At 39.4% G+C, this 13118-nt stretch overlaps 1 protein-coding gene across 2 annotated transcripts in view; it reads right to left on the reverse strand.

Moving 5' to 3' along the window:
* Positions 1-4119: 4119 nt before the first annotated feature.
* SULT4A1 (sulfotransferase family 4A member 1) overlaps positions 4120-13118 on the reverse strand; it is a 30766-nt gene continuing 21767 nt past the window's right edge. Inside the window, exons 6-8 of one of the 2 annotated variants that reach the window (XR_006182113.1) lie at positions 11315-11453; positions 7547-7666; positions 5775-5860 (exon numbers count right to left, since the gene is read on the reverse strand). Coding sequence is in view for 1 of the 2 variants with exons in the window: in XM_042890327.1 (XP_042746261.1) it covers positions 5748-5860; positions 11315-11453 (252 nt within the window). In the remaining variant the exon portion in view is untranslated. Of the gene's footprint in view, positions 5861-7546; positions 7667-11314; positions 11454-13118 lie in introns of both variants that reach the window. The other variant, XM_042890327.1, reaches the window with a different exon arrangement.

Raw genomic sequence — 13118 nt, forward strand, 5'->3', positions numbered from 1 at the left:
TCGTCTGTGCACAGGGAGAGCCACATCCAGCCTGGCCTTGAATGCCTCCAGGGATGGGGCATCCACAACCTTTCTGTTTTCCACAAGCAGGTTCAGTATGTCCTGACAGATAATCTGCAGGATGAACACTTCAAAAATTTGAGTAATAGAATCATGGAATGATTCTTGATTTGGAAGAGACTTTAAAATTTCATCTAGATCCAATGGAGTGGCCAAAGGAGGGATGAGTGTGCCCTAGGGGGCCTGCCATGCACGGAAACCCTGATTTCTGGGCTCTGGAAGCCTACTATTGGCCCTCCTTTGTGGGTATGGGTCCTACCTCCTTGGCAGGGAGCAGTCAGCATCATCCTTCCTTTGTCTGATACGTTTTTCTGTATTCACTAAGCCCTGTTCTTTTGATGAGGCATAAATAAAATACTATGGGGCTTGAAATCCAGATGTTCTCCTTGGTTCTGTTGTTGTTCTGACCAGAGTGCTCATGCCTAGTGCTTTGCGCTCATGTGTCTACGGCAGCCTTCTTCCAGCTGTATGGAAGCAGAGGTAAAGCTTGTGAAGGCAGTGGTCACAGCACACAGTTACACTGGCTGCATTGCCACTGTGTGTGAGGATTACGTTATTGTATTATGTTCAGTGTTGGCACAGGCTGGATTATGGGACCAAAGCTAGTGACCGTGGGTTTAACATCCGTGCGGTGGGTTCTTTGTAGCTCATAGAAGAAGATTTATGATGATTTGAGGAGACTACTACTGTGTGAAGTGCAGGACTGCAGGACATGCTCTGTCTCCTTGCAACTGCAGCCCACAGATCAGCCTACACTGAAACCACCGCCCTTATCAGTTTCAGTTAATATGTCAGACTGCATTACAGCAGCTGAGGAGGCAGCTCACATTTGCATCTGCTGTCTCCCCTCCACAGTGGCTATTTCTGACAGTGAGGCAGAGAGGACAGCTGCAAGTGATGGCTTTTAAAACTGTTCTAGCATGTATTCCCAGAGCTTGTCATCTGTGCACAGGGAGAACTCCAACAAAAGTTGTTTTGTGGCATTATGATTTACTAGCAGATGAAGTTGCAAAATCCAGAAAAATTATAGTAGTGATTTGTTGCAGGAACCTCAATTAGGTCCCTGCATTAACAGGAAGTACAAAGGCTTCTTCTTGTCTCTTGGTATTAACAGCTTCACTGTCTATAAAATTAGCTCATGGTAAGGAATCCTACCGGGCTAACAGAGAATGACTCTCACATAAAGTCATAAAGAACAGAAAATTACCCTGCATTTTTGTAAACTTTTCTTGCATTCGTGCATTCTTGCAAGTCCACGCAGCTCAGATGTTTTCAAGAAGCTGGGTGTTATATGCAGCTGTGTATGAGTTAAGCAGGAGGTCTGAAAAGAGGTTTTGTTTGGTTTACTTGCAGAATCTGCTGTAGCTCTGCCATATTTGTGAGAGGTTATCTATATAGAGAGAACCCAAGATGGAATTGCTGCTGATTTCTTTGCTGCTCCCTGAAGACAGAACAGCAATTTCATTAAAGTGTGACTCAGCACTTGAGGTCTAAACCTCATTATGATGAGATCTGTTTAAGTTTTATTTTTAAAATAAGGTGTTTGTTTTGCAGACCCCCTTTCCATTTCATAATAAAGTCGATGGCTGGTTGCAATTATTTCTGTCTTCTCTTTGTGAAACACAGCATTACAAGCAGCAGAAAATACACATCTGCATACGTTTTGTGATTCAGACACTAGAGGACAGCAGTCTGCAGATCCTGTGGCTAAAGGAAATTAGTGAGTGAACACACTAACAGCTGAGAAGGATGCAGTGAGATTACACACAGTTGTTTCTGTACTATGTCCTTTCTGTGGGTCACTGAGTCTGTGGTAGTTTTGTTAATATTATTTGATTCAGCTGTTGAATCTATTTTGCCTTTGTATTTTGATGGGAGAGGCAAATGATGTGACCCCCTCTAAACCTTTGCTTTTAGCTACTAAGTGGCATTACTTAGAATCCAAGCAAGTCTGAATGGCTTATGATAATGGTGATTTAGGCCTATGAATCTTTATTATTATTGTCAGAACTGTTTATGCGATGTTGTATATATGAATTTATATAAAAACACTGAGAATCTTTAATGATCACTCATACACTTCGTCTTTACTACCCAACTTCACTGCAAAGAATATTTAAATCTCTTGTATTCCAAACTGCACAAACATTTTTTATCTAGATCAGTTCCCATTTTGGTTCTTCATGCCAGCACTTAGGCAAGCCACTTAATGCTGCCAATATTTTAGGCACCCCTGGCTGAAGCTTCAAGTGTAGATAGCCAGTGCTGACAAAGAACAGGTTAGAGGTTTTGACCCTATTTCTCTGCTTCCATTTCTTTAACAAGTAGCAGCTAGAGAATTTTGGCTAGCACTTTTGAGTGCTGCTTAATGTGCACCTGCTAAGTGAAGGACTGAGCCTGGGAGGTGTTGTATTGGGTGTGTCCATGAAGGCACATGACAAATGAAGGCCAATTTGTACCAATTAATAGTAAGAGTACTCAGTGCTTTACAGGTCAACTGCTGGCCATTTGAAGTACCACTGCAATGAAACCATCCAAACCTTCCCCCTGTATCTTGCTGATTTGTACCACTAAATGTGTTCCAGCTACATAACAATGATAAATCGCACTAACAGTGACTTCTGATTTTGTAGCAGCTAGCAGAAGAGAATTAGCAAATTCGAATGTTGAGGGGGGAAAAATAACAGTTAATTTTATGGTGTTTTTCATTTACACTCAGTTTATATCAGTAAGGCATTCTCTACAGGTACATCTTGGGGCACTTGATCAAGGGACTTGTACAAGGAGTCATGCTGACATTGGTTGAGTCCTGAAGGTTCACACTGTCAAAACATGGAGTTCACCACCTATTGCTTTTAACAGATTGAAATGCTTGGAAAGACCTGATATCCAAAGGTAAAATTTCAGCATGGCTTCTATGGGAACGGGCTTTGGGCAGGCTTCTGGTTTGAATGAATTTCACCGAATGGCTCACAATGAGGTCAAGGGACTGGAGAGATGAACTCTGGCGGAGGAGAGCCTTTCTGGAAAGCAGATTCTTAGCACACAGTAACTTTGTTGTCTAATATATGGAGTTCCAGAATAGTTGTAGATACACAGTGGATTATCATAGAAGCTCTTGCTGTCTGTAGTATGTAGTTTCTTTGGAGCGAACTAGTCGTTCCTCCTCCAGCTTGTTAGCTGGTGACTGCATATACTAAATTTGGCATTAGAAGACATCGGCATAAGTGTTAAGATGTGCGTTTAGAAGCCACCAGCTTTTGATTGAGGGCTGAGGGTGGTTGTCTTCTGCAGCAAAGGAGATGGGCTGTGCTTGAGAATGGGGATATGATCTACTAGTGTCTTCAGAAACACAAGAAGCCTTTTAAGTGACTGGTAAGGATAAATTACTTGTATGTCCTTACGTTAAAGCAACTTCAGTGGATTTTTTTGTGCTAATGAAATCTTTCTTCTGACTCAAACTCACATTAAGTGTGGGGAAATTTTGTCCTCTCAGTAGCAAGACACAGGAGACAACTATTCCTTCTGCTCCTGCCTTCTTGAAGACTTACCAGTTTGTGGGTTTTGGCCTTCTGTATGACAGTCTAGGACTCCAGAATAGGGCTGCCTGGGAGATAGAAGTAAGATAAGACAGAAGTGTAAAATCCTGAGTGGATGGCACAGTGACTGTATCAGCCACCACAATTCAAGAACAAAGGAACATCAAATTATACTGCGTGATGGCAGCCCCTAAGCAAACAAAGGAAGTCCTTTTTCTGCACTATGTGTGGAGTCTATTACCACAGAATGCTGTCAATTCCAGCACAGAGGAAGAAAAACTCCACAAAGAGCTACTAAACACAAAGATGCTCAGAGAATGCTATGCTCTCTACTACATTCTTGCATAGGCATTTGTTACTAGCAGTGTCAGAAACAGCTCACAGGGTCAGTGGTCTGATTTGATATTGTGTTTCTGCAGTTGTCCTGTCTTAAGTCTGGAGGTGTTGGTAGTGAAGAGGATCCATCTCCCAAGATGACACGGCTTGAATAGGAGGGCTACAAAATGAGCAAACCACAACGCATGGAACACATCTTTTATTCAATAAGCGAGCAAGCACAGAAGTATAATGTGTAGTGCTTAATATTCATACAGTACTAAAAATATAAAAATAGAAATAAAATTTCACAGAAAGCATTTTCACTCACAAATATACAAGGAAAAGTGCTGTCAAGCCACATCATGCTACACCACTTGCCAGCTGAACTGACAGTTTGTTTCCCAACAGAACTGAAACACTAAAAATCTGCTAGTCCTTCCTCACAGCTTTTGGTGAGATTGAATATTTGACTAGCAAAAATGGGCCTCCTGCAGCTGAGAACCTGAAAGGCATTGATGTCATTACCTAACAGAATAAAATCATTCTGGAGAGCTTTACAGCGATAGTAGCCTACTTCAGGCTGTTTGCATACCTGTCATAGAAAATAAAAAAGATAAAGTAATAAACTTGAATTCTGATTATAATCCAGACAAGTCATAGCTTACAATTACTGAAACTATCATGCATACACTACTCCCACCTGGTGATGTATTTTTAAACTCTCTTCCTTCAGTGCTGCTGTTTCCTCTCCCTACTTACTGTGTCACACACAACCAGCCTTAAGTTAGGTGTGATGGAGTCCAGTAGCGCAAATAGTATTGCGTGCTTTTAACTTTTGGTGGAACTTGAGGATATCCAGCACCTTATTTTCTCTTCCTTATCTAACAGGTGAAATTCAGATCTACACAGGAAACCGACATTAGTCAGCCTGATTCCTGGAGAAAAACCTCTGCATCAGACGTTATGCTTTTTAGCCCAGTTTTGAGGGACCGAGTGAGAGCTGGGGACATAAAAAGCTTCTGTTCTCTGACCTTCTGCATGGAGCTGAACTTCACAGAATCACAGCATTGTAGGGGTTGGAAGGGACCTCTAGAGATCATCGAGACCAACCCCCCTGCCAAACCAGGTTCCCTAAACCAGGTCACACAGGTTCATCCATCAGGAAGACATCCATCTGAAACGTGGGTGGGTTTTGTGATTAGAGTGACAATCACAGCTGTATTTCATAACAAGGCCTGTCTTGCAGAGTATGCCAGTACACAGAACCTACTCAGAAATTACACAGATATGGGTGCGTGGAACTTAGTGTGAACCCCACTTTAATCAGCTACTATTTTGGAATGGGATTTATTTATACTTGATTTACCAGCTATAAAAATAAATATGATGATTAACCCCTGAGATCATTCTAGCATACAGTTTTGGCCTGTTACTTGATTCCCTCTGAAATAATTTATTTGGTTTATGGACAGTTATTTAGGTTCTAGTGAAAAGCTTTTATAAAATATTAAATAATCAACGTGGGGCTGAAAAGGTGTACATTCTAGTTGCATATATGATACATACCTTATACTGATATAATACATTCCATAGCAGCTGAATATTCTAGTATTGTCTAGGAAGTTCTTGTGTGTGGATGAAGAATTAAAATACCAGAAAATAAACAGCTGTTTAGGATCAAAGATAACTGTATCTGTTATGGTTTACTTAGATTGATTTTCTTTCTTTAAATCTTGTTACACATAATAGCTACAGTAGTTTGTCCAGCAGGTAATAAATGAATGCATAAAGCACTTCTAGCTATATCTGGATATCATATGCATGCATTTTTTATAAATAAAAATCAAATGTGAGGTCACATTTTCCCATCTTCTGTTTATATACTAAATCAAATTTCTCATTCATTGAAACAGTGAAGATGTCTTTCCACAGCCCAACTCGACCTGAAACACAGAGAGGGAACACAGGTCAGAGAGCAGACAGGATACCAAATTTCTACAGTCTAACAAGACTGTAGAAGAAGAAGACGCAGGGCACAAAGTATTATTTGTGAGAAGCTGATCAGTATTAGCTTTCGCTGAAACCTCAGTAAGGCCTGAGGCTACTTTGTATCTTCCCCATTTGCCCAATGCTACAACTCTTGCAAAACCCTGAAGTGAGTACCCTACTGTGGTCTGGATTTGGAGAGTATTATCCGAGAAAAAAATCAGATTACAAGATTTTTTTTTCTAGCCTTAATGAGCATTAAATACAGATTTTGTTTTGGATGTTAATTCAGAAGTTGATTTCTGGTGTCAGTGCAAAGTAAGGATGTTTAATAATCCCATCACCTAACAATGCATTTCAAAATGACTGTGCCTTTACCACACATGGGTTGGGAAACTATCCAAAAGGTGCACGGAATACAGAGCATTAAATAGATTACTGAATATCGATGAAATTTTAGCATAGCAAAATTCTATTATTTTACACTTAAAGATTAATTCTACAGATGACTTTTCAAAACTGAGGGTGACAGTTTGTTAAATACAAATACTTAAATAATATTGTATTATATATATTGAATATGTAATATTCAATATAACTATAATAAATATAATATTCAATATAATATTATAATATCAATATAATATAATATATAATATTCAATATAACTACAATATTGAAAATAATGTGTACTATACACCCAGTTTGTGCCATTTAATTTTGTACATAAGGAGCAGAAAGCTTTCAATGGATGTGCTATGGACACATTACTTTTTCAGTGTATGGAGTATTGCCTACTGAGGCCAGCTAGTAACATAACTTAACTTGCTGACACTGCTGAAATCACCAGCCAAAAGCTAGAGCTCCCTTAGGCGCTGATTCTTTGCAACAGATTTTGTTTATGTCATAGTCAGTCAGGAATATTTGTTGGTGTCTCACTGATATTGGGTATAAATAAAGACAAAATCCAGGCTTGTTCAGCTGGAATAAATGAAAGGAAAACTGAGACTGTGGTACCACTGAGTTTAATCATAACAGCAAGAGCAAAACTACATGCAGGGAACTTAATTATGCATTTGATGCATACAAAGAATACCCATTTAATTTAATTACCATTGCTTTTATGCAGGAACTCTATAATTGAGCCGTAAGACAAAACTGTTTGAGAAACCTCAATAAATTACACATTTGCACGACGATGCAGTATGTGTGGCAAGGACCATTTAATGAAAAGTACTGCCCCAAACGCCTACAGGTCTGACAGTGTTGCAGTTTGCTTTCAGGATCCAAAGGTCAAGAGAACATGAAAGTTACAGAAAATACATCACATATATTTCTTTTGCAAAATGTCTCCTTTATCAAAGAGACAGTTAAAACATTTCCTGCAACCATAAATATCTGATAATAAAAATTAGTTGTATTCTCGCAACTATAATTGCATAAAAGCCCGTATTTTCATTTCAACAATGTTAATAAAACATTTTCTTCCTCTGCTTGGGAAAGATAAACTTTTAATTTCTGAATCTCCCTAACAACACATACAAACAAATCATAGGTATTATAAAGGGCATATGCAGTAGATTATTTGAAACATGTTTTTTGTTACCATATGAATGGATAGGTTGTCAAAAAAAGTCACCCACCTGGTTTATGATTTGAATCATGCAACTGTGTAAACTATGACTCAAATATAAGTAATATATCTAATCATTTTTCTGCTTTCACAGAAGCTCAGGGTTATCTTCAGAGTAAAGATCAATGTGCTAAAAGAAAAAAAAATGAAGAACTAAAATAAAGCAAAATAAAGTAAATGTAACTAATGACAAATTAAAAATATTTGAAACAAATTACAATAAGCTGTCATGTTATTGCCAGAATTCTTTGTCACACAAATGAACAGAAGAACAAAGCTCCGTTAATGAAGCTACATTCTGAAGTAACAAAATGTTGTAAAAGCCAAAGACAGTGAACAAAAGAAATTCAAAATAAGAATATTTTTAATAAAAAGCACATCGAGAGCAAATGACAAAATATCAAATTTGCTGCAGTAGCTGCCTTTCTTGCATATTAAAAAACAGAGGGATCTTTTTGAAAGATTTGTAGAAGATAAGAATAAGAGGCTCAGAACTTTGGGGGTTTGCAGGCTCTACTACAAAACAGCGAACACTAACACTGCATTTGGAAGTGTGCACGCAGCAAAAGCAGGCACTGCCCCATTTGTGTGGGTGAACTGGGCAGTGGGGACAAAAGCTGACCTTTCTGCCTGCTGAAGGCCTCAGCAGCAGCTCTATTCTCTTTTCTCTGGTTTTTCTGATATTACAGCCTCACCTTCCTTTCACAACTGCCTTTCTGGCTTTCACTAGACAAGGAGGAGGGATTTTAGCTGTGCACAGCAAGTCGCTGATGCTGCTCCACAGATCTCTAAGACAGCAGAGGCTAGGTACAAACCTAGGTTTCCGTGTAACTTCACACAATTGAACAGAGGAGAATATGGCTCTGTTGATTGCAAAATCTTGCCTGAAACTCCAAGGTGCTCAGGATGCCTTACCAGACTCATTTTTTGATCTTGTTTTCACAGCCAAGAAGTGGGCTGGTAATCAGTCAGGTAACCTGCTGTAAAATTCTACTGTAAATGAGATGGTTTGTGGTTTTCACACAAAATGCACGTTGTGTTACATGTTGAATTTTCAGTTTGAAGAAGTGGGGTGAGAGTAGGATGAGAATTAAGATATCTAACAGCAGAAAAACACACTACACTGTGGATACCCGGCTGAAAACTAGAGGTCTTTCAGTAAACTCCAGTCTTTCATCCTTACCAGAATTTTAATTCAAGCTAGCAATCTTGAGATATTTATTTCAAGAACTCATCATTTACCAGAACATAACTGCACTGGAGCAAAAGAGGTGCCATATCACAGTTACAGAACTGCTCATAGAAGTTCATCTTCCAGATCCTTCTGTAACAACTAGAGTGTACAGCTTCTACGTAATAATAACAACCTTTCAGTGCCAGGTTCACAAATTCACAGATAAAAGCAAGGATGTTTGAGCAACGGCTTTTTTAAAGTACGGCATTCTGAAAAGTACGTGGCAACATGCACAGAATACAAATTAGTGAGGGTCAGTTACTCTGACCGTAGTCTGGGCAGGGGAATGAAAACTGGCATGAAGCTCTGCCAAAAAAAGACAAAGGCAGTATAGAATATCAGTAAACCTGCTTTAATGGGAAACAGATCCTCTCACACAAACCTGACCGAATGTTCATATGATCACAGTCTGACTGATTAAAGGTGATTGCAAAGATACAATGGACTTTTTTAAAGCATGTGATTTTAGTGGTTTTTTTTTTAGTATATTATGTATTATTTAGCATATTATAAAATGTTCTTTGAGTTTAGACAGAAAGGTTTGAGGAAGCTGCAAAGGTGGCTTCTGTGAGAAGAGCGCAGGAGCTGCTCCACACACTAGACAGAATCAGTTCCAGATGGCTCCAAAGCAGACTCACTACTGGCTGACAGTGCCTCTATGATAATGAATTTAAGGAGTAAACAGCTGTAAGAGAGGAGGTAAAAAAAATATGAGAGAAACAACACAAAGTGAGGAAAAAAGGAGTGGGAGGAAGTGTTGTTCCAGATGCCAGAGTGGATATTTTCCTAAAAGTACGTGGACAAGACCGTGGTGGTGCAGGTTGTCCCCCTGCAGCCTAGAGGACCACGATGAAGCAGATTTCCATGCTGAAGCTTGTTATGGGTCACCCACGCTATAGCAGTTTTTTCCTGAAGTACTATACCCCATGATGAGGCCCATGGTGGAATGATTCTTTGAGAATTGCAGCCTGTTGGAAACTCCTGTAGTGTAACAATTCATGAAAGGCTGTGTCCTGTGGGAGGGACTCTCACATTGGAGCAGGGGAAAAGTCTGAAGAGAAAACAGCAGCAGAAAGTAACTGTTGTTAACGGGTTCCCCATTCCTCCTGTGCCACTCAGCATTGGAAAGATGTGGGAGAATGAGGACTGAAGTCAAGACTTGAAGGAAAACGGCATGAGAAAAAGGTGTTTTTTTGTTTTGTTTCACACGATCGTACTCAATTTTTAACTGGAAATCAATTAATCTTCCCCAAGTTTGCCCATGATGCAATCTCCCTTTCTTTATCTTGATCAATTAGCTTTTTCATTCTTTTTGCTCCACCAATATTGCTGAAGGGAACTGAGAAAGCAGCTTGGTGGATATCTGTCAGCCAGCCCCACACTAATAAATAAAATGTATGATAAGTGTATAATAAACTACTTAAAATAAGTAGTCAAGAAGGACTGATGATATTTGACGTTTTTATCAGACATTTGAAAATACGTGTAAAAATTACAGTTAAGAAAACTTGCAGATAACAACAAGATTGGCTGAGAGAAGTCATGTGGAAAGGGCTCCTACACAGAAACCTAAGAACAAAGTATTCAGGTCACACTGCCTGCGTAAGGGACAATAACCTTTAAACCACAACCACTGAAAAGACTCTGCAGCCATGATAAGCATGAGCTTTATGCATGATGCTGTAACAAGAAGTGGTAACATGGCTACAGACAGATAAACGAAGGGAACCAAAAGTTCCAGTTCAAGTTGAATTGTATGAGTGGCTAAAGTGATCTCTTTAGTTTGATTTCACTTTGGAAAAGGCACTTGTGATGCTGACACAGGAACTCTCCATCGCTTTCTTAAGTCCTCATTTTCAAAAAAAGTTAAGTGCTATGTTAAGTAAGTTGAAGGGCTTCTTGAGTTTATTCTTCTATGCTTATCAGAAAGAAGAATTAGAAAAGAATTGATTTTTTGACACTAACAAAGGACTAGACTAGATCAAAGAGCACTTTGGATTCCTGCAGAAAGGCCTCAAAAGAACAAACATCTATAAGCTACACACATTTTAGACAGCCAAGGCAGACAATGAAAAAAGCACATGAGAAGAACTAGATGTTCTTGCCATTTGATGACTTCAAATTAGAATTACCTGCTCTTCCAGAGAATCTCATACAAGGAAACACAAAGGTTTTTAAGCCAGGACAAACTGCGAGTAATTGTACGTGCTTTGATATTCCAAATGTCAGAAGGAGCTAAGTGGTCTTCTCGACATCAATAGCATATTCAGTTGAATTAAGCCAAAGACATCTTGTCTGCTTAAACAGAGCAGTTTGGATAGTGTTGCATATAAGCTGTTGAGCTTGAATGTTCCTGGTTTTTTTTAGTCATTTCTATCATTGTTACAAAACAACTCCCAAAATTACACCAAAAATCAGTTTTCCTCTCATCATTTATGTATCAACATTTTGCCAACACCTTAACGTATCTTGAAGGTTTCTAAGCTGTCAGTTGCTTTTTTCAACTTCCACTCTTAAGATTTTTACTGTGGGTTTTAAACATACCCCTGCCAACAGGAAGTGCTTCTGCATTACAGCACTGATCAATGAGTTGATGGCAGTGTTCCACCATGGATTCCAGCTGTGCTTTGTCATAAGAAACTCCTAAGAATCTCACCAATTGCTCAACCATTGTTGCCAAGTCCTGTAAGAGAGCATTTAAAGATGAGTTTATTTTGCAGTATTTCAAGCGAATTTATAAAATGATTTTCAATATTTCAAAACAATTTCATCATGACGAATGTGAAAAATACCAATGAAGAAGTTCCAGAAGCATCACTGTCTTAAAATGCTGCCACCTTCTGATTTGCTGAGAATAGGCCCTCACATTCCAAGTAATTAGAGGAGGACAAGCAGGAAGGTACACAGATGCTGTGATGCTACCAGCTTTCAGCAGCATCCCTCAATGCACAGATGAGAATGAAAACGTTATTCAAAATTGTAAATTAGCATCATTATTCTGTTTCACTACATCTTCTGTCAGAAAGTACAAGAAAAATATAAGCTGAAATTGTATATTTATTCAGCTTTATAGAGTTCTATCTTGCTCTTGCCTTTCTGGAGGCTTAGACATAGGAGCTGGGTTCATCCTATGTCTGCATTAATTTTCCAGTCAAATATCATAGAAATCATAGAATGCTTTAGGTTGGAAGGGAACTCAAGGATCATCAAGTTCCAACTTCCCTTGCCACAGGCAGATCAAGTACTAGATCAGATTGCCCAGGTCCTCTTAAACACTGCTGGGCAGCCTGTGCCACCACCTCACCACTCCCTCAGCAAAAAACTTCCCCCTGACATAAAATCTAAACCTCTCCTCCTTTAGTTTAAAACCATCCCCCTTTGTCCTATTGCTATTTACCCTTGTAAAAAGTTGATTTTCCTCATGTTTATAAACTCCCTTTAAATATTAAAAGGCTGCAATGAAGTTTCCCTGCAGCCTTCTCTTTTCCAAGATGAATAAGCCCAGTTCCTTCAGCCAGTCTTCATAGGAAAGGTTCTCCAGCCCTATGATCATCTTTCTGGCCTTCATCTGTACGCTCTCCAAAAGCTCCACACCATTCCCATGTTAGGGGCCCCAGTCTTGGACACAGTACACCAGCTGGAACCTCATGAGGGCAGAGTAGAGGGGGACAATCACCTCCCTCACTCACCTTATTGGCCACTCCTCTTCTGACAGAATCCAGGACACCACAGGCCTTCTGGGCTACAAGAGCACACTACTGGCTCATGTTAGTTTTTCATCAACCAGGATCCCCAAGTACTTCTCAGCAGGGCTGCTCTCAAGGTGTTCTTCTTCCAGGTTGTATACATATCTGGGATTACCTCGACCCAAGTGCAAAACCTTGCACTTTGCTTTGTTGAACCTCATTAGGTACACGTGGGCCCACCTTTTGAGTTTATCAAGCTCCCTCTGCATGGCATCCCTCCCTTCAGCTGTACCAACCACACCACTCAGCTTGGTGTCATCAGAAAACTTGCCAAGGGTGCACTCAATCACATCATCTATGTGATTGATAAAGATGTTAAAGAGTACCAGTCCCAAGATGAACCCTTGGGAACAGTGCTCACTTTGAAAATGTTTATTAATCCTCAAAAATATATTACTGCTATATAGGAAATGGGAAATAATGTTCAATGTAGTACTTTCATTACATTTCTGATTAAAAATAAAGTGGATTTATCAGCCAGCATGCTGTAACAACCCTAGAAGTTCACCTCATGCTACATCATCACCTCAAATTGTTTTTAAGACAGATTCACAGCAGACAGTAAGGACAACCAAATAATCAGAATAATTGTGAGATATGTA

This window comes from Lagopus leucura, unplaced genomic scaffold (genome assembly GCF_019238085.1).
Source record: "Lagopus leucura isolate 7727_CA_CO unplaced genomic scaffold, USGS_WTPT01 Super-Scaffold_100159, whole genome shotgun sequence".
Taxonomy (NCBI): domain Eukaryota; kingdom Metazoa; phylum Chordata; class Aves; order Galliformes; family Phasianidae; genus Lagopus; species Lagopus leucura.